Source organism: Budorcas taxicolor, chromosome 11, assembly GCF_023091745.1.
Source record: "Budorcas taxicolor isolate Tak-1 chromosome 11, Takin1.1, whole genome shotgun sequence".
NCBI lineage: Eukaryota > Metazoa > Chordata > Mammalia > Artiodactyla > Bovidae > Budorcas > Budorcas taxicolor.
This window is the reverse complement of record NC_068920.1, coordinates 103,591,572-103,613,798: the sequence shown is the minus strand read 5'-3', so window position 1 is coordinate 103,613,798 and position 22,227 is coordinate 103,591,572. Positions and strand designations below refer to the sequence as shown.

Genomic DNA, 22,227 nt, shown 5'->3' with positions numbered 1-22,227 from the left:
CAATATTCACAGAATTAGAACAAAAATGTTTACAAATAGTATGGAAACATGAAAGATTCTGAATAGTCAAAGCAATCTTGAGAAAGATAAACGGAGTTTGAAGAATCAGGCTTCCTGAATTTAGGCTATGCGACAAAGCTACAGTCCATCAAAACAGTATGGTATTTGTACAAAAATAGAAATATAATTCAATGGAACAGGACTGAAAGGCCAGAAAGGAACCCATGCACCTATGATCCATTAATCTATAATACAGGGGTCAAGACTATACAATAGAGGAAAGACCATCTTGTCAATAAATGATGGTGGGAAAACTGGGCGAATACATGTTAAAAAATGAAATTAGAACACTCTTTAACATCACACACAAAAATAAACTCAAAACAAACTGAAGACCTAAATGTTAGACCAGATACCATAAAGCTCTTAGAAGAATATATAGACAGAACTCTCTCTGACATAAGTGATAATGGGATCTTTTCTGATCCACCACCTACAGTAATGAAAATAAAATAAAAACAAAAATAAGCAAATGGGACCTAATTAAACTTAAAAGCTTTTGCACAGCAAAGGAAATCATAAACAAGATGATAACCTTCAGAATGGGAGAAAATATTTGCAAATAACACAGCCACCTTCTAGGGATTAATCTCCAAAATATACAAACAGCTCATTCAGCTCAATATCAAAACAACAAACCACCCAATCAAAAAGCGGTCACAGGACCTACATGGACAAGACCAAAATATTTCCCCAAAGAAAAAAATACAGATGGGCAACAAACACATGAAAACAGACCCAACATCACTAAATTATTGGATAATGCAAATCAAAACTGCAATGAGGTATCACCTCATACCAGCTAGACTGGCCATCATCAAAAATTCTACCAACAATAAATGCTGGAAAGGGTATGGAGGAAAGGGAACCATCCCACAATTGTTGACAGAAATGTAAACTGACACAGCCACTGTGGAGAGCAGTATGGAGCTTTCTTAAAAAATAAAACACAGAGCTACCATATGACCTAGCAATCCCATTTCTAGGCATATATCCAAAGAAAACCATAATTCAAAAGGATGCATGCATCCTGATGTTCATTGCAGAATGATTTACAATAGCCAGGACATGGAAGCAACCTCAATATCCACTGAAAGAGGAATGGAGAAAGACGTGGTACAAATATACAATGGACTATTACTCAGCCATAAAAATGAACAAAATAGTGCCATTTATGGAGAAGTGGATGAACCTAGAGACTGTCATACAGAGTGAAATCAGAAAGAGACAAACAAATGTTGTATAGTAGCACTTACATGTGAAATCTAGAAAATGGAGAGATGAACTTATTTGCAAAGTAGAAATAGAGTCACAAATGAAGAGAACAAATTTATGGCTATCAAGAGGGGAAGGGGCGGGGTGGGATAAATTGGGAGATTGGGACTGAGGTATACACATTACTAATTAGAACCTACAGTATAGCGCAGGGAACTCTTACTCAATGTTCCGTGGTACCCTAAGTGGGAAGGAGATTGAAGAAGAGTAGATATGTGTATGACTGATTCATGTTTCTGCACAGCCAGATACTAGCACAGCATTGTAAAGCAGCTATACCCCAACAAGAATTAATTTATGAGATAAATTTAGCAATTAAAAAAGAGGCAGAGGCCAACATAGATGATATTAATATAATGCTCAGGGGAAATGATATAATTCCTGTACTTGTTGGCAAGGGACTGAAACCAGATTCAGAGATGCTTGATTTAACAGGATTTTTGGCAGTTGCAAGTGAGATTGCTGAAAAAGGTATAATCAAGCCAGCCACTGAGGGTTTCAAGCAAACTATTGCTCCCTTGGGAAACATGTATTTGTAACTTCTCAGTTTTTAAGACAGACTTCCAAGCCCCTGTTACAGAGAGTGGGTTGCCAAAGTATCACTGAGAGAGAGTCCAGCAGAGAAAGTCTCCCAACCGGCCTCTCAGGTATGATGACAAAGCCAATGAACAGGAGAAATCTAGTAGGAAGGCTCTGGAGGATCCAGACAGAGTAAGGAATCGACTGCATGGCGAGAAAAGGGATCTGACAGCCACACAGGACTAACAGTCTTCCTGTGTATCAGGCTGGAGGAAGCTGCATTGCCCTCTGCCCTAAATGTGGTTCAGCCTCGCCTCCCTTCCTTACCAACTTCCCCTCTCCATATGAGGCCAGCCTGTTAGTTCTAGCCTTTGGTAAGTCTTCTAGTCCTATATCAACTTACCACTCAACTATACTGTAATCATAATAGAAACATACATAAAATAACAAGCCCTTGGGTGTCATTTCTCCATTCTCTGGATTCTGTTTCACAATTCTCCAGGTATTTGAAGGATCTGGCAAAAGACCATACCCACCTATACAAGGGCTGCTGTTTAAAGTAAGTATAACCACAGAAACAAAACATAAAACAAAAAAGATTTTATGTAACTTTTATTTTTTATCCCAACCTAATTTGGGCTTTATTCCTCACCTCCCATTCCCATTCTCTTACTATAAATCCAAACATGGTTTTTACTTTTTTAACAAAATGTTTTAATTATCTAGAGCCGTAACATTTTCTTTTCTCCAAAAGGAGGGAGACACAGCTTTTGTTCTGCTGCTGCATGCATACAGCATTAAATGTACGTTAATATATTCCTTAGAAGCTATTTAAAATAAAACCCTTCATCCTTTGAGGTTATTGACATTTTTCTAGTTCACTGACACATCTCCTATAATACATTAATCATTTTCATGAGTAAAGTGGTAACTGTAATAAAAAACAGGATTTTAATCCCTGAGGTGCCAGTTTAAATGGAAGAGGTTGCAATTACAATACATGATTTGAAAATAGGCCTTAAATAATAAGCATAGATAATGCTATCTGGATTAAAATCACCTCCATGGCAAACAGTCATTTAAGTGGCATTTACTAAGTTAAGGTAACCCTGCTCTTCCTAGCCCTCTTGCTATGATAATATTTCCTTTTCTATAGAAATAAAACATAGCAAGGAAGTCTGCAGAAACTTCTGAGATCCTCAGAAATCAAGAGAAACCACAAGTCCCATTCCTCTAATCTCCATCCACATTGCTGGAGAGGGTTTTCAGCACCATTCCAAGATCTAGAAAGGTAGATGAAACAACTTGGTTTTTCTACTTCTCCATGTAGCCAAAAGGGACAAATCTGTCATACTGTCTCGAAAATGGCAGCGTCCTGCCTATCTCTGCCACCATAACATTAGCAGAACTGTATTCAACTCTTAGTGCCCACCGTCTCTGCGGGGCCCTTTCTCTCCCAGGCAGCTAAACGGTGCGGTATGGGTTCCTGCTCCTGCCCCTAGTAATAGCGGTTCAGGCTCCTGGTGCCAGGAACCTCAGGCTGGCCATTCATCCAAATCTCCCTGATGATACGTTCCCGCTCTTCCAGCCGCTGGGCTCGCTCCAGCTCCTCCACTGAGGTGAAGACATTCTTGTTCAAAGTCCTTTCAAAGTGCCGATGTCTCCTGACTGAGATGTCAGATGCTGCATCCAAGCTGCCATCCTCACTGTCGCTGCTGCTTTCTTGGTCCTTCAGAAACTTCTGGGAATGCTGACAGCAGTCTGTGTGGCAAGAGATCCTCATCACCAAGGCAGCTAGGGTGAGGACCAATCCAATACACACACCACAGACAAAGTACAGAGCTGCTCCCTCGGGATTTTCTGTTGGAGAAGGAGAAAAAGGAGAACGTTTGAAAGATGACAACTACATACTCAGAGGGCAAACATGACTTCAGCACAGGATCAACCCTTCTCACCAGGCCCCAAAGCTTTGATGGCTACAAATAATACCTTCTCATGTGACAAATTGCATAATGTATTAAAATATAATTTTCAACAAATAGTGTGGATAAAGACTGTATGGAATTCATTCACTATTCTTGGAACTTTAACTTTGAAACTATTTCAAAAAGAAAAGTTAAAAAATATTGTTTAGCATCTACTATAAGCAAGTAACTGTGCTTAGATGCCATTTGCTTATATTACACAAATCTTTGCTTCTGAATTTTCTCCTGAAACTCCTTGAATTATCTTTTAACTGTAGTTGTAAGCAACTTCAGAGATGATCCTTACCTCTCAGTAGTCATACTCTTACATAAGACCTTCCCCACAAGGGCTGCACCCGTGACTTACTTCTAACAAACATGATGGATAACTTGAGATTAGGTAACCTAAGTCTGACTTCCAGCTTACTCATGCTCTCTCTTTCTCACCCATTTGCTCTGAAGCAGTCAGTTCCCATGCTGTGAGCTGTACTACAGAGAGGCCCACTAAGGGTGGCCTCTGACTAACAACCTTCAAAGAATTGGACTGCACCAACAGCCATGTAAGTGAGCTTGGATGTGTATCAGTTCAGTTCAGTTCAGTCGCTCAGTCATGTCCGACTCTTTGTGAACCCATGAATCGCAGCACGCCAGGCCTTCCTGTCCATCACCAACTCCCGGAGTTCACTCAGACTCACGTCCATTGAGTCAGTGATGCCATCCAGCCATCTCATCCTCTGTCATCCCTTTCTCCTCCTGCCCCCAATCCCTCCCAGCATCAGAGTTTTTAGGCTCCAAAATCACTGCAGATGGTGACTGCAGCTATGAAATTAAAAGACGCTTACTCCTTGGAAGAAAAGTTTTGACCAACCTAGATAGCATATATAAAAGCACAGACATTACTTTGCCAATAAAGGTCCATCTAGTCAAGGCTATGGTTTTTCCATTGGTCACGTGTGGATGTGAAAGTTGGACTGTGAAGAAAGCTGAGTGCCGAAGAATTGATGCTTTTGAACTGTGGCATTGGAGAAGACTCTTGAGAGTCCCTTGGACTGCAAGGAGATCCAACCAGTCCATTCTGAAGGACATCAGCCCTGGGATTTCTTTGGAGGGAATGATGCTAAAGCTGAAACTCCAGTACTTTGACCACCTCATGCGAAGTGTTGCTCATTGGATGTGTATGAATATGTGTATTTGTCTTCTAAATTTTCTTTCGCTTAGCTGTATTTTTAAAGTATTCTATACTTATTGCTATCACATTTGTAAAAAGTAATGTTATTTTGCTGCTGCTGCTGCTAAGTCGCTTCAGTCATGTCCGACTCTGTGTGACCCCATAGATGGCAGCCCACCAGGCTCCCCCGTCCCTGGGATTCTCCAGGCAAGAACACTGGAGTGGGTTGCCATTTCCTTCTCCAGTGCATCGAAGTGAAAAGTGAAAGTGATGTTGCTCAGTCGTGTCTGACTCTTAGCGACCCCATGGACTGCAACCCACCAGGCTCCTTTGCCCATGGGATTTTCCAGGCAAGGGTACTGGAGTGGGGTGCCATTGCTGAATCATCTCCTGGTGAATCCTTGAGGTGTCCACAATCCTGGTCTTGCAGCAATCTTGTGGAACCCCTTGAACAGAGAATCCAGCTAAGCAAATCCCAGATTCCTGACTTAGAGAAACTGAGAAAATAAATACTTTTTGTTTTGAGATACAGAGTGTCCCTGAATTACAATGGCTGGACTTACAATTTTTTTTAAATTCACAAGGGAGTGAAAGCAATGTGCATTTAAGTAGCAACTGTACTTCTAATTTTGAATTTTAATCTTTCCTTCTGCAAGCAATATACAGTATAATACTCTCTCCTAATGCTGGGGAGTAGCAGCAAGCTGTGCTCCCAGTTAGCCACGTGATCAGTTACAACCATTCTGAAGCTAGACAACCATTTGCTATCCCACTTTCAATACAGTAGTCAATAAACTATATGAGATTCTAATTATAAAATAGGCTTTGTGTTAGATGATTTTGCCCAACTACAGATTAATGTAAGTGTTATAAACGGAGATTGGTCCTAGGTGTTCTTTGGAAGGAATGATGCTGAAGCTGAAACTCTAGTACTTTGGCCACCTCATGTGAAGAGTTGACTCATTGGAAAAGACTCTGATGCTGGGAGGGATTGGGGGCAGGAGGAAAAGGGGACAACAGAGGATGAGATGGCTGGATGGCATCACCGATTCAATGGACGTGAGTTTGAGTAAACTCTAGGAGTTGGTGATGGACAGGGAGGCCTGGCATGCTGCAATTCATGGGGTTGCAAAGAGTCAGACACGACTGAGCAACTGAACTGAACTGAACTGAGGCTATATACTATGATATTCCAAGGGTTAGGTGTATTAAATTCCCTTTTTAAAAAATATAAAAGAAAACAACAAATGGGCAGAAGACCTAAACAGACATTTTTCCAAAGAAGACATACAGATGGCCAAGAGACACATGAAAACATGCTCAACACCACTAATTATTAGAGAAATGAAAATCAAAACTGCAATGAGATATCACCTCACACCAGTCAGAATGTTGTTGTTCAGTTGCAAAGTCATGTCCAATTCTTTACAAACCCATGGACTGCAGCATGCCAGGCTCCTCTGTCCTTCACTATCTTCTAGAGTTTGCTCAAACTCATGTTCACTGAATCAATGATGCTATCTAACCATCTCATTCTTTCCTGCCTCTCTCTCTCCTTTTGCCTTCAATCTTTCCCAACATCAGGGTCTTTTACAATCAGTTGGCTCCTCACATCAGGTGGCCAAAGCTCTGGAGCTTCAGCTTCAGCATCAATCCTTCCAATGAGTATTCAGGGTTGATTTCCTTTAGGATTGACTGGTTTTATCTCCTTGCAGTCCAAGAGACTCTCAAGAGTCTTCTCTAGCACCACAACTGGAATTCTGATGGCAAGAGTGAACATCGACATTTTAGGAATGAGTGAACTAAAATGGATGAATGGGAGAATTTAATTCAGATGACCATTACATCTTCTACTGTAGGCAAGAATCCCTTAGAAGAAGTGGAGTAGCCCGCATAGTCAACAAGAGTCTGAAATACAGTACTTGGATGAAATCTCAAAAACAACAGAAGGATCTCAATTTGTTTCCAAGGCAAACCATTAACATCATAGTAATTCAAGTTATGCCCCAACCACTGATGCTGAAGAAGCTGAAGTTCAATGGGTCTATGAAGACCTACAAGACTTTCTAGAACTAAGAACTTATTTCTAAGAACCAAAATAAGATGTGCTTTTCATCATAAGGGATTAGAATGCAAAAGTAGGAAGTCAAGAGATACCTAGAGTTGTTACTCCAAGATAAGTTTGGCCTTCCTTGGTATACAAAATGAAGCAGGGCAAAGTCTAACAGAATTTTGCCATGAGAATGTACTGGTCATAGCAGATATCCTCTTCCAATAACACAAGAGATGACTCTGCACATGAACATCATTAGATGGTCAATACCAAAATCACATTCATTATATTCTTTACACCAGAAGATGGAGAAGCTCTGTACAGCCAGCAAAAACAAGATCAGGAGCTGACTGTGGCTCAGATCATGAACTCCTTATTGCTAAATTTGGGCTTAAATTGAAGACCGCAGGGAAAATGAATAGGCCATCCAAGTATGACCTACAGCAAACCCCTATGATTATACAGTGGAAGTGACAAATAGGTTAAAGGAGTTGGATCTGATAGACAGAGGGCCTGAAGAACTATGGACAGAGGTTCATAACATTGTACAGGAGGTAGTGACCAAAACCATCCCAAAGAAAAAGAAATGCAAGAAGGCAAAACGTTTGTCTGAAAAAAGAAGAGAAGTGAAAAGCAAAGAAAGGGAAAGATATACACATCTGAACGAAGTTCCAAATAATAGCAAGGAGAGATGAGAGCCTTCTTAAGTAAACAATGCACCAAAATAGAGGAAAACAATAGCATGGGAAAGACTAGAGATCTCTTTAAGAAAATTAGAGATACCAAAGGAACATTTCATGCAAAGGTGGGCTCGATAAAGGACAGAAATGGTATGGACCTAACAGAGGAAATTAAGAAGTGGCAAGTATAGAATAAGTGTACAAGAAAGATCTTAATAACATAGATAACCGTGATGGTGTGGTCACTCACCTAGAGCCAGATATCCTAGACTGCAAAGTCAAGTGGACCTTAGAAAGCATTACTATGAACAAAGCTAGTGGAGGTGATGGAATTCCAGCTGAGCTTTTTCAAATCCAGAAAGATGATGCTGTGAAAGTGCTGCACTCAATAAGCCAGCAAATTTGGAAAACTCAGCAGTGACCACAGGACTGGAAAAGGTGAGTTTTCATCCCAATCCCCAAAAGGGCACAGCTGTGCTCATTTCACATGCTAGAAAGGTAATCCTCAAAATCCTTCCTGCTAGGCTTCAACAGTACTTGAACTGAGAATTTCCAAAAGTGCAAGCTGGATTTAGAAAAGGCTGAGACACCAGAGATCAAATTGCCAACATCCATTGCATCATAGAAAAAGCAAGAGAATTCCAGAAAACACCTACTTTTGCTTCATTGACTATGCAAAAGCCTTTGGCTGTGTGGATCACAACAAACTGTGGAAAATTCTGAAAGAGATGGGAATACCAGACCACCTTATCTGCCTCCTGAGAAATTTGTATGCAGGTCAAGAAGCAACAGTTAGAACCAGACATGGAACAACGGACTGGTTCCAAATTGGGAAAGGAGTATGTCAAGGCTGTATATCATCCTACTTATTTAACTTATATGCAGAGTACATCAGGTGACATGCTGGGCTTGATAAAGCACAGGCTGGAATTGAGATTGCCAGGAGTAATATCCATAACCTCAGATATGCAGATGACACTACACTAATGTCAGAAAGTGAAGAACTAAAGAGCCTCTTAATGAAGGTGAACAAGGAGAGTGAAAAAGCTGGCTTAAAACTCAACATTCAAAAAATGAAGATCATGGCATCCGGTCCCATCACTTCATGGCAAATAGATGGGGAAACAATAGAAACAGTGAGAGACTTTATTTTCTTGAGCTCCAAAATCACTGTGGATGGTGACTGCATCCATGAAATTAAGACACTGGCTCCTTGGAAGAAAAGCTCTAACAGATCTAGACAGCATATTAAAAAATAGACATCACTTTGCCGACAAAGGTCCGAATAGTCCAAATAGCTATGGTTTTCCAGTAGTCATGTACAGATGAGATATGTACAGTAGTCATGTATGTCATAAAGTTGACCGAGTGCTGAAGAATTGATGGTTTTGAATTGCAGTGCTGGAGAAGACTCTTGAGAGTCCCTTGGACAGCAGGGTGATCAAACCAGTCAATCCTAAAGGATATCAACCCTGAATATTCATTGGAAGGACTGATGCTGAAGCTGAAGCTCCCATACTTTGGCCATCTGATATGAAGAGCTGTCTCACTGGGAATGACCCTGATTCCGGGAAAGATTGAGGGTAAGAGAAGGAGGTGACAGAGGATGACATGGTTGGATGGTATCATTGACATTATGATTGCATCATAATGGACCCATTATGACTCAATGGACATAAGTCTGAGCAAGTTCCAGGAGATGGTGAAGGACAGGGAAGCCTAGCGTCGTGCTGCAGCCCATGGGTTTGTAAACAGTCAAACATGACTGAGTGACTGATCAACAACAGCCTTCTTATGGTCTGACTCTCACATCCATACATGACTACTGGAAAAATCATAGCTCTGACTACTGTTCATCATAAAGTCTATAAACAGTAATTAGTGGAAAGGGTGTGGAAAAAAGGGAAAACTCTCACACTGTTGGTGGGACTGTAAATTGGTACAGCTACTATAGAGAACAGTATGGAGGTTCTTTTAAAAACTAAAAACAGAGCTACCATATGAACTAGCTATCCCACTCCTGAGCATATATCTGGAGAAAATCATGGTTTGAAAGGATATATGCAACCCAATGTTCATTGCAGCACTGTTTACAATAGCAAAACATAGAAGCAACTTACTCTCCATTGACAGATGAACAGATATACATATATATATACAATGGAATATTATTCAATCATTAAAAAGAATGAAATGTCACTTAAAATAACATGGATGCACCTGGAGATTATCATTCTAAGTGAAGTAAGTCATACAGAGACAGGCAAGTATCATATGATATTGTTTATATACAGAACCCCCCAAAAATGATACAAATGAGCCTATTTTTATTAGCAGATACAGGGAGAATTGAAGAGGACCCTCCCTTGCGGGGCCTCAGTTCTTCTTAAGAACACGAAGAAGAATCTGAGGTCTTATAAGAACACCTCAAGGGAGAGGTGGGCCAAGCCAAGAGAGGCACTGGTGCCAGAATGAGGAGGTACAGGGATTTTCAAGAGAGGGCTTTTACGTACTCATTTAGGCATGCGTGGACTGACAAGTTTTTATTCGAGATTTTTTGTTTCTTGAGGTAAAATTGTATTGCTATAAACTTCCCATTTAGAACTGCTTTCTGCTGAATTCCATAAGTTTTGGACGATTGTGTTTTCCTTTGTCTCTATTTTTTATTTCCTTTTTGATTTCTTCAGTGATCCAATGGTTACTGAGTAGTATATTATTTAGCTGCCACGTGTTTGGGTTTTTTGAAGGTTTTTGTCTTATAGTTTATTTCTAATCACATAGTGTTGTGATCAGAAAAGATGCTTGATATAATTTCAATTTTCTTAAATTTACCATGGCTTGCCTTGCAGCACAGCATGTAGTCCCATCAATCATGGACAATGTTCTGTGTGCACTTGAGTAGTCTGCTGCTTTTGGGTAGAATGTTCTATAAATATCAATAAAGTCCAACTTGTCTAAAGTGTCATTTAAGGTCTGTGTTTCCTTATTAATTTTCTGTTCAGATGATCTGTCCATTGATGAAAATAGGGTCCCACACTATTATTGTGTTACTGTCAATTTCTCCCTTTATGTTTACTAATATTTGCCTTACATAATGAGGTACTTCTATGTCGGACACATATATATGTATAATTGTTATATCTTCTTCTTGGATTAAACCCTTGATCATTATGTAGTGTCCTTCTTTGTCTCTTATAATAATCTTTGTTTTAAAGTCTGTTTCATGTGATATGAGCATTGCTACTTCAGCTTTCTTATGAATTCCATTTGCACGGAATACCTTCTCCCATCTGCTTACTTTCAGTCTGTAGATGTCCCTAGGTCTGAGGTGGGCTCTTCTGGATGACATATATATGGGTCTTATTTCTGTATCCACCTCAGCAAATCTATGTCTTTTGGTTGGTGCATTTAATCCATTTAAATTTAAGGTAATTATTAATATGTATGATCCTGTTCCTATTTTCTTAATTGCTTTGGGTTTATTTACTGTAGGTAGGTCTTTTCCTTCTCTTGTGTTTCCTCCCTAGAGAAGTTCTTTAAATATTTGCTGTAAAACTGGTTTCAGTTCAGTTCAGTTCAGTAGCTCAGTCGTGTCCAACTCTTTGCGACCCCATGAATCACAGCACGCCAGGCCTCCTTGTCCATCACCAACTCCCAGAGTTCACTCAAACTCATGTCCATTGAGTCGGTGATGCCATCCAACCATCTCATCCTCTGTCGTCCCCTTCTCCTCCTGCCCCCAATCCCTCCCAGCATCAGGGTCTTTTCCAGTGAGTCAACTCTTTGCATGAGGTGGAGTTTCAGCTTCAGCATCAGTCCTTCCAATGAACACCCAGGACTGATCTCCTTTAGGATGGACTGGTTGGATTTCCTTGCAGTCCAAGAGACTCTCAAGAGTCTTCTCCAACACCACAGTTCAAAAGCATCAATTCTTCCGCACTCAGCTTTCTTCACAGTCCAACTCTCACATCCATACATGACCACTGGAAAAATCATAGCCTTGACTAGACGGATCTTTGTTGGCAAAGTAGTCTCTGGTTTTCAATATACTATCTAGGTTGATCATAACTTTCCTTCCAAGGAGTAAGCGTCCTCCAATTTCATGGGTGCAATCACCATCTGCAGTGATTTTGGAGCACCCAAAATAAAGTCTGACACCGTTTCCACTGTTTCCCATCTATTTCCCATGAAGTGATGGGACCAGATGCCATGATCTTCATTTTCTGAATGTTGAGCTTTAAGCCAACTTTTTCACTCTCCTCTTTCACTTTCATCAAGAGGCTCTTTAGTTCTTCTTCACTTTCTGCCATAAGGGTGGTGTCATCTGCATATCTGAGGTTATTGATATATCTCCCAGCAATCTTGATTCCAGCTTGTGCTTCTTCCAGCCCAACGTTTCTCATGATGTACTCTGCATAGAAGTTAAATAAGCAGGGTGACAATATACAGCCCTGAGGTACTCCTTTTCCTATTTAGAACCAGTCTGTTGTTCCATGTCCAGTTCTAACTGTTGCTTCCTGACCCGCATATAGGTTTTTCAAGAGGCAGGTCAGGTGGTCTGGTACTCCCATCTCTTTCAGAATTTTCCACAGTTTATTGTGATCCACACAGTCAAAGGCTTTGTTGTTCTGAATTCTCTTATCTCTTGCTTGTCTGTAAAGCAACTGGGGTGGGGGTGAGATACCAGCTTGAATCTTTTTCAGCTAGGCCGCCCCTCAGTTGCTCATGCCTAATTTCCTATCTAAAAATTTACCAAACAGAAACTGACTCACAGACTTAGAAAAAACTTATGGTGATCAAAGGGGAAAGGTAGAGGAAAGGGATAAACTTGGACTGTGGGACTGAGATACACAAAATACTATATTTTAAATAGATAACCAACAAGGACTGACTGTATAACATAGGGAAATCTGGTTAATATTCTGTAATAACCTAAATGGGAAAAGAATTTCAAAAAGAACAGATATATGTATATTTTCAGCTGAATCACTTTGCTGTACACCTGGAACTAACACAACATTGTAAATATAGTCCAATATAAAATATTTTTTTTTAAAGTAAATGCATCTTGACATGATATTTTCAACTTACAGTGGGTAAGTTAAGAAGATCCATAATTTACTATGCAACAATACATAACTTATACAATCATAGATTGAAAACCAGTGTGGGCATTTTTGAATGACCTCATCAGGTTAATTTGTGGGGAAGTAATTTAAGCTCTTCCTTTGTGAGAGAGAAAAATAAACATTCTGCTGATGAGCAATATACTTGGTGGGCCCAGTGATGATCCCTGTATGGTGTGCTCAAAACCCTGTATTTGTGTGTTTTTAAAGAATATAAGTGGGATTATATATTATTTATATTTGCTTTTTAAACTTAAGAATATTTATTAGAGAGGTTTCAACGTATGCCAATAGCATTCTTTTTTACTGTTGTATATTTTTCTGTAGTATAGACATCAAAGTTTATTTAACCTTTTCCTTGTTGATAGCATATAAACTGTTTCCAGTTTTTCATTGTTATAATCAATGCTAGCATCATATCTTTGTGTCCTTGTATACATCTCTTTCTGTACATGTAGAATTATATCTACAGGTTAATTAATCTAGAAACACAACTTTGCATCAAAGGGCTTAGGCATTCTGAGGTTTTATACATTTCAAATTCTACCTAAAAAAGGTTCTATCAGTTTGAACACAGCATATTGAACCCATGTGTTTATGATCCCTCCTCTCTGAAATCCCCACTGAAGTGACAGTGACCTGTATAAAATAGATCCAAATTATAGATATTTTTACAAAGAAAGGAATAGAGAAGAAAATAGAAAACATGAAGAGTCAACGTAAGAGTGGCCAACAAACAGTGTAATTTAATAGAAAAGGAGCGCCAGCAACGTCATGGTAGTGTGAGTCTACTTTTTGTCCCTTCTTTTTAAACAAACACAAACAAGAGTGCCTCTGCAGGCACAGTGTGATCTATCAACGTAAACCAAGAGACCAGGGAGAAATCTTGCCTACCTGTTCATCTGGTAACAGATAAATCCTTGGTTTGGTTTGCAGAATCAGCAGAGTGAGCAAACCTGCCCCAACAACTCCCAGCCATAACTGGGGAAAACCTGGAGATTTCTGAATTGGGCAAATACCCACAGATGAGGGAGAATTTGTAAAAGTCCAGCCCTGTGGAGGTGATCAGAGCACACCACTGGAGGGAAAACACACACACACACACACACACACACACACACACACACATACACACACTCACATACACGAGTCTGAATGTAGCAGAGAGGGAGAGAGGAACTTGATCAGCTCTGCCCCTCCCCTCAAGCTGACACAACAAGAGACTGAACTGTCTCATGATGACTTCTGCACAGGTGAAAAGGAGACGTAGTGAGTGCACGGCTACCCCAGCTGTACTGGATGCTGCACACAAGAAATCCACTTTTCTCCAGCAACAGTAAGAGTACTGGAAGCAGGGACCTCCATTACTGGGAGGCAGCGGAGAGATCAGGAAAGGCTATAAGAACATCAAAAGGCACTAAAGGGTCATGGGTCCTGCTGTCTGTGCTCAGAGCTTCAGCAGGAAGTCCACTTAAAAGTCCCTGGGAGGCTCAGCCAAGGATCTCCCCACTAGCAGGTGGTCACCCTCAATGTCCCAAGAACTAAAACCATGCCTCCCCTCACTCTAGGGTGGCTTCCGTGAGCAGAGACTGGTAGCAGGAGTGAGCACAGTAAAAGGAGTGCTATGACAAAAACAGACCAGGATCTGTTGGCAAAGAGAAAACCAAACTTGAGCTATAGCTCTACTTTCTGGAAAAACAGGAGAGGTTTCTAGCAGCCAGCCACGTGAGTTGTAAGAACCACAGAAGACATAAAAGCTTATGAATTCTGCCACATGAGGGAGGAAGAAGTGCAAAGCAGGTGTATAAATACGAGGTCAGAGAGAACCCCAGATAGAACAGGATTAACAAACAGTATATACCCTATCTGAAGGCAACTAGCGAAGATTTGAGGAAGTGTCTGATACAAGAAAGGAAGAATCAAGAAAAGATAATCCATCAATAACTGAGCTCAAAAGCAGAAAAAAAATTATAATTGATCCAATAAGGAATTAAACATAGCTGTTTTGAGGAAACTATAGACTACAAGAAACACAGAAGACAATTCAATGAAACCTAGGGGGAAATGCATGCACAAAATGAGAAATTTAGCAAAAAGTTACAAACCATAAAAAAGAACCAAACAGAAATTCCAGAACTGAAGAATTTGACGATTAAAATAAAAATGCAGAGACAATCTGCAGCAGGGTAGATCAAAGGCTAGCAACCAGGAAGATAGCGAGTTTGAAATAACCCAATCAGAGGCGAAGAGAGAGAGAATGAAAAAGTGGGAAGAAAAGTGTGCATAATCGATAGGATTCAATCAAATGTACAAATATTTAGCATAATTGGAGTTCCAAAAGGAGAAGTGAGGGGCAGAAAGTTTACTCAAAGGAACACTAGCTAAGTGCTTCACAAACCTAAGGAGAGACATAGATAACCCAAGTTTATGAGATTCATAAGTCATCCTACTGTCTCAGTGCAAAAGACTACCAAGAACCCATTATAATGAAACTGTCAAAAACCAAAGGAAAAGAGAGAATCCTTAAAAAGCTAGAGGAAAAAAGTAAACTTGCAAACAAACCCTCATTAGGCTATCAGAAGATTCATTAGCAGAAATGCTATATAGGTCAGGAGAGCATAGAATGATATATTCAAATTGTTGAAAGGAAGAAAGCCAGCCAAGAATATTTTATCTGGCAAAGTTATCCTTCAGATATCAAGGAGAAAATATGCTAATTGGTGATGCGCTGTGCTATGCTTAGTCACTCAGTTATGTCTGACTCTTTGTGACCCCGTGGACTGTAGCCTGCTAGGTTCCTCTGTCCATGAGGATTCTCTAGGCAAGAATACTGGAGTGGGTTGCCATGCCCTCCTCCAGGGGATCTTCCCGACTCAGGGATCAAACCCAGATCTCCCACGCAGAAGGCAGATTCTTTACCATCTGAGCCACAAGGGAAGCCACTGGTGACATGAAAATATATTAAAGTGTAAAACACACCAGTAAAGGTAAATATACTGTAAACACAGTTTCAGATTTTTGAAAACTCTAATTCTGTAAGAGCATGGTGTGTTAACCACTTAACTGCAGTTTAAAGGTTAAAGAGTATTACTAACTATAACACTATACTCTGTTAAAGAATACACAATATTAAAAAGAAGTAAACTGTGACATCAAATGTAAAGAGGGGAGTAAAATGGTAGACGTTTCATATGTGAACAAAAAGGTTTCAGTCTTTCACCAATTAGTACGTTAGCTTTGGGCCCATCATATATTGGCTTTATCAAACTGAGATGCATGCATGTGTGCTAAGTCGCTTCAGTCACGTCCCACTTTTTGTGAACATATGGACTGTAGTCTGCAGGCTCCTCTGTCCATGGGATTCTTCAGGCAAGAATACTGGAAAGGGTTGCCATGACCTCCTCCAGGTGATCTTCCTGATCCAGGGATCGAGCCCTTGTCTCAGGCATCGCCTGCACTGGCAGGCAGGTTCTTTTACCACTAGAGCCACCTGGGAAGCCCAATACTGAGATATATTCCTTTTGTACTCAACTTGTTTCAGTTCAGTTCAGTCACTCAGTCGTGTCCGACTCTTTGCCATCCCATGAATTGCAGCACACCAGGCCTCCCTGCCCACCACCAACTCCCGGTGTTCACTCAGACTCACATCCATCCAGTCAGTGATGCCATCCAGCCATCTCATCCTCTGTCATCCCCTTCTCCTCCTGCCCCCAATCCCTCCCAGCATCAGAGTCTCTTCCAATGAGTCAACTCTTCGCATGAGGTGGCCAAAATACTGGAGTTTCAGCTTTAGCATCATTCCTTCCAAAGAAATCCCAGGGCTGATCTCCTTCAGAATGGACTGGTTGGATCTCCTTGCAGTCCAAGGGACTCTCAAGAGTCTTCTCCAACACCACAGTCCAAAAGCATCAATTCTTTGGCGCTCAGCCTTCTTCACAGTCCAACTCTCACATCCATACACGACCACAGGAAAAACCATAGCCTTGACTAGACGGACCTTAGTCGGCAAAGTAATGTCTCTGCTTTTGAATATACTATCTAGGTTGGTCATAACTTTTCTTCCAAGGAGTAAGCGTCTTTTAATTTCATGGCTGCAGTCACCATCTGCAGTGATTTTGGAGCCCCCCCAAAATAAAGTCTGACACTGTTTCCACTGTTTCCCCATCTATTTCCCATGAAGTGATGGGACCGGATGCCATGATTTTCATTTTCTGAATGTTGAGCTTTAGGCCAACTTTTTCACTCTCCACTTTCACTTTCATCAAGAGGCTTTTGAGTTACTCTTCACTTGTTTAGGAAAGTTGTATTTTGTAAAATGTTTTTTCTGCATCTATTGAGATGATCAAGGAAACAGAAGGCGATTAAATCATCATCTTACAGATACCTGCAGTCCCATGTTTATGGCAGTGTTAGTCACAACAACCAAGATATGGAACCAACCTATCAACAGATGAATAGATTTTAAAAATGTGATATATATTACAATATTATTCAGCCATTAAGAAAAGGAGATTCTGCCATTTATAACTTGGATGGACTTCAAAGGCATTATGCCAAATTAAATAAATCAGACAAAGACAATGTATGATACCAGTGACATGTGGAATCTTAAAAAGTTGAACTCATAAAAGCAGAGTAGAATGCTGGTTACCAGGGGCTGAGGGGTGGGAGAACAGTGGATTTGTTGTTCAAATGTACCCATTAGCAACTAGTAGATAAATTAGTTCTTGGAGACCTAATGTACAGCAGAGTCATTATATACAACAATATTTATTATAGACTTCAAAATTTCTAAGAGACACGATCTTAATTGTTCTCATCACAAAAAAGAAAGAGTAATTATATGACGTGAAATAGGTGTTAGCTAATGTTACAAGAGATCATGCAGCAATACAGAAATGCATAACTTTATACACTTATAAACCTTAAATCTATACAATGTTATATGTCAAATTATATCTCAATTAAAGGAATAAAGAAAGGAAGGAATGAACAAAAGGAGGGTAGGAGGAAGGGAAGGATGGAAGGGAGGGAGGGAGGGAGAAAAAAAAAGGAAAGAAGAGAGAAGGAGGCTGAAATATTAAAAGAGTTTCGTTCAGTTGCTAAGTCGCTAAGACTCTGCAACCCCATGGACTGCAGTACACCAGGCACCTTTGTCCTCTACTGTCTCCCAGAGTTTGCTCAAATCATGTCCATTGAGTCAGTGATAATCTCTAACCATGTTATCCTCTGCCACCCACTTCTTTTGCCCTCAGTCTTTCCCAGCATCCAAGTCTTTTCCAGTGAGACTGCTCTTCACATCAGGTGGCCACAGAACTGGACCTTCAGTTTCAGCATCAGTATTTCCAATGAATATTCAGGGTTAATTTCCTTTAGGATTGAGTGGTTTGATCTCCTTGCAGTCCAAGGGACTCTCAAGAGTCTTCTCCACCACAGTTCAGCACTCAATCTTCTTTATGGTCCAACTCTCATATCCGTACATGACTAGTGGAAAAACCATAGCTTTGACTATACAGACTTTGTCAGCAAAATGATGTCTCTGTTTTTTAATACACTGTCTAGGTTTGTCATAGTTTTCTTCCAAGGAGCAAGTCTTTTTAATTTCATGGCTGCAGCACCATCCACAGTGATTTCGGAGCCCAGGAAGGTAAAATTGTCACTGCTTCCACTTTTCTCCTTCTATTTGCCATGAAGTGATAGCAACAGAAAAAAATCTATCAAATCATCATAATCTCACAACCTGAATATAACTACACACTATGAAGTACAGAGTGAATTTTCTCCCTTCTTTCTCCTATATATATTTATTTTACTTGGTTATTGTTGGTTTATATACAACTTATATATTTTTCTCTGGATATACTTTTTGGTTGCTTTTACAATGATTTTTTTTTAAGAGTAGTTTTACATTCAGAGGAAAATTAAGAGGAAGGTACAGAGATATCCCATATGCCTCCCAACCTTACACGTGCAATAGCTTCCCCCATTATCAACATGTCCCAGCAGAGTGGTACATTTGTTACATTTGGTACAATTACTACATTTATTACATGAAACTACATAGACACATAATAACCCAAAGGCCAGTGGTTATACCAGGGCTTGCTCTTGGTGGTGTACTTTTTCTATCAGTTTCAAAAAACTATAGTATAATGACATGTATTCATTGTACAGAGCATTTTTACAATCCTAAAAATCCTGTGCTCCACCTACTCACTCTTCTCTCCAAGGATATATAGTTTATATAATGTAAATGTCTTTCTGCATTGCTCCATAGTCTTCCAGTCAATCATACCTAATAATGGCTACATAGCATTCTACCCAGTGAATTCACCACACATTACAAAAACAGTTTCCTACCTTTGAATATTTAGGTTGTTGCCAATTTCTTTTTATGTTAAAAATGATGGAAGGAGCATTTTTGTGCTTAACACTACTTTCTTTTCTGCTTGGTTCACTTACAGCTTTTATAATGGATTCTCAGAATAGAAATCTTCATGTCAAAAGGGTATACAATTTTATACCTCTTAAAATACATTGCTAAGGGAATGCTCAAAAATGGTACATTAATTTTTCTTGCCAACAGCTATGTACGAAATTACCACTTTCACCAAACTCTCCAAGAAGATATATTCGAACTGTTGAAAAAAATTCTAAATTTTTTGTTAGTAAATGGTCACTTTATATCACAAAAATATATTGTGAGTCTACAATGCCTTTGACCTAGAGACATAAAGGTTCTTAGCCCTCACCAGATTTCCATATAAAGGGGAATACTAGAAAATAGAAATTACAATACTTTCTTAAATCCCCAAATTTGTGACTATCAATTGAGCAATGGTGGTCTACACTCCCTCATTGCTGAGATCATCTCCCTCAGGCTAATCTCATAGGAACAGTGATTTAAATTCTGGTTAAATATTACATGGCCTGTACAGCTATACTGGCAGTTAAACATACAAAGAATATTGGTTAAATAGAAAGATAATTCCCCCAAATTTATTCATTGAAAAAAATTACCATAAGCAAAGTTAAATGACAAATGCTAAATGGAGAAATATTTGAAATATGTAACAGAGATGAAGAGCTAATATATAAAGAGTACCTAGAAAAAGCACTAAGAAAAAGACAATCAATAAAGGAAATGAACAAAAAATATTAATAGCTCACAGAAAAGTGAATACAAACAGTTCTTTAAAACATGTGAATAGATGCTCACTGACATCAGGGGTTGGCACACTGAGGTTCACAAGCCAAATGTGGCTAGCTAGCTGTTTTGTTATTTGCACATAGCTATGCCCTGCTGGGAGGGACTGGGGGCAGGAGGAGAAGGGGACGACAGAGGATGGCATCACTGACTCGATGGACATGAGTCTGAGTGAACTCTGGGAGTTGGTGATGGACAGGGAGGGCTGGCGTGCTGCAGTTCATGGGGTCGCAAAGAGTCGGACATGACTGAGTGACTGAACTGAACTGAACTGATGCCCATTCATTTACGTTTTGTCTGTGTCTGCCTGCATGCTACAACAGACTTGAGAGTTACAATAGAGACTGCATATGGCCTACAAACCTAAAAATATTTACTACCTGGTTTTTTAAAGAAAAGTTTACTGACCTGTGACCTGGACAAAAAAAAATAAATAAATGACATTTAGATACTATTTTTAATCTATCAGACTGTCAAAAATCCAACGGCTTGAAAATACTATAACAGGGTCTTCTCACACATCTTATGAATAGTAAATTTGTGAAACTTTTTAAATGGCAATTTGGTAATACTTATCTTAAGCAGTAATTTATTTATACTTGGTCAAGCAATTCTACTTTCAAGAATTTATTCTACAAATGCACTTGAACATGTGTGTATGCCATGGTTATTTATTGCATGTTTGTTTTCCTGTTCAAAAAGATTCGAATCATTCCCACTGAGGACTGGTTAAACTGATTCATCTATATAATGAAACAGGATGTAGTTGTCCGAAAGAATGAGGAAGCTCTCTATATACTGATATTAAATACTTTTACAATATATGTTCAGTGAAAAAAAGTTAAGTACAATACAGCACACAGGATATGTTACCTGTCTATAAAAGTGGGGAGGATGAGATTGTTGAGCTCAGAGTTTCCTACATCTGCACAATGAGCACTGGAAAGGTACAGAGAAGACTGGTAATACATCAAACTTTGGGACTGGAAGGAGGGGGCAGCTCTGGAGTAAGACTCCTTACTATATGTCCTTTTATATTATTTGATCATTGAACAATATTCATTCACTAACTTGTCAAATACTTAATAGGTACCAGGCCCTATTCTTGGGCTAAGCATATGGCAGTCAATAAAAGAAACACAAATCTCTGTGCTCCTGGGAGCTTTTACATTCTAGTAAGCTAGTAAGGAGATAGATAATAAACAAGATAAATAAAATAGGTGGTATGTTACATGGTGATAAGGAGAAAACAGAAAAAATAGGAAAGAAGTTATGATGTATGGAATGTATGCTGGAGGCAAGGACGTTAACAGAGTGACCAGAATCTCAATAAGAAGGTGATTTTTAAGGGAAAAAATCTAAAAATGTAAGAGTGAGGCTGGAGAATGTATTATCAATTAAAAACATTGAATTAAAAAAGAGCAACCATTCAGTTTAATTTTTCAAACAATGCTCTTAGAAGTTATTAATTATTAATAAGGTTATTATTGATGAGAGTATATCCTTACTTTAATTTACTGTATTATGATCTCAAGGGGATGCTTTCAAGTAGTTAAAACAAGAAGTGTTTACTGCTCCAATTCAAGTGCTGAGATAGAGGAAACTAAATGTGTAGGGAGAACACATTGATGATCCTTAGGTGGATGGGCACCTAGGTCAGAATGGGCCGTGAAGGGAGAAGATGGCTGAGTGAGTTCTAAAGACCAGGAAGGAGTTAGCCAATCCAAGACCAAGTGAAAGAATTCTTGGAAAAGGAAATGACTGTGCAAAAGCAAAGAGATGAGCAAAGGCCAGGCAGATGGTTCAGAATAACCCAAGTGAGGTCTTGGTCGGGGAGGACTGTAACTAAATAAGAGTATGGAGATGTCAAGGTAAGCATTAAAACCCCTGGTAAGCCATATAAAAAACTGCAGATTGGAGTACCTCAAACTACCCCTAAATCCCTTCTCCCTTGCTTGTCTCTCTTCTAGCATGTTTTCTAAATCCCAGCATGACTGACATCTTGGAATGGTTAACTCTTTGTCATTGGGGTTGTCTTATGCATTGCAGTATGTTCCTCAACCCACTAGATGCCAGTAACAGTCCCCCTTACCTGTTATTACAACCAAAAATATCTCCAGACATTGTCAGAAATCCCCTTATAGGGCAAAATCACCCCTGATTATGAACCACTGG

At 39.6% G+C, this 22,227-nt stretch overlaps 1 protein-coding gene across 1 annotated transcript; it reads right to left on the bottom strand.

Annotated features, from left to right (window-relative positions):
- Positions 1-3,335: 3,335 nt before the first annotated feature.
- EVA1A (eva-1 homolog A, regulator of programmed cell death) lies at positions 3,336-4,249 on the bottom strand. The gene is made up of 2 exons (XM_052648242.1): positions 4,186-4,249; positions 3,336-3,714 (listed from the first exon to the last, which is right to left on the bottom strand). The coding sequence occupies exons 1-2, from the start codon at positions 4,247-4,249 to the stop codon at positions 3,353-3,355; spliced, it is 426 nt and encodes a 141-aa protein (XP_052504202.1). The 3' UTR covers positions 3,336-3,352.
- Between the last annotated feature and the right edge of the window lie 17,978 nt (positions 4,250-22,227).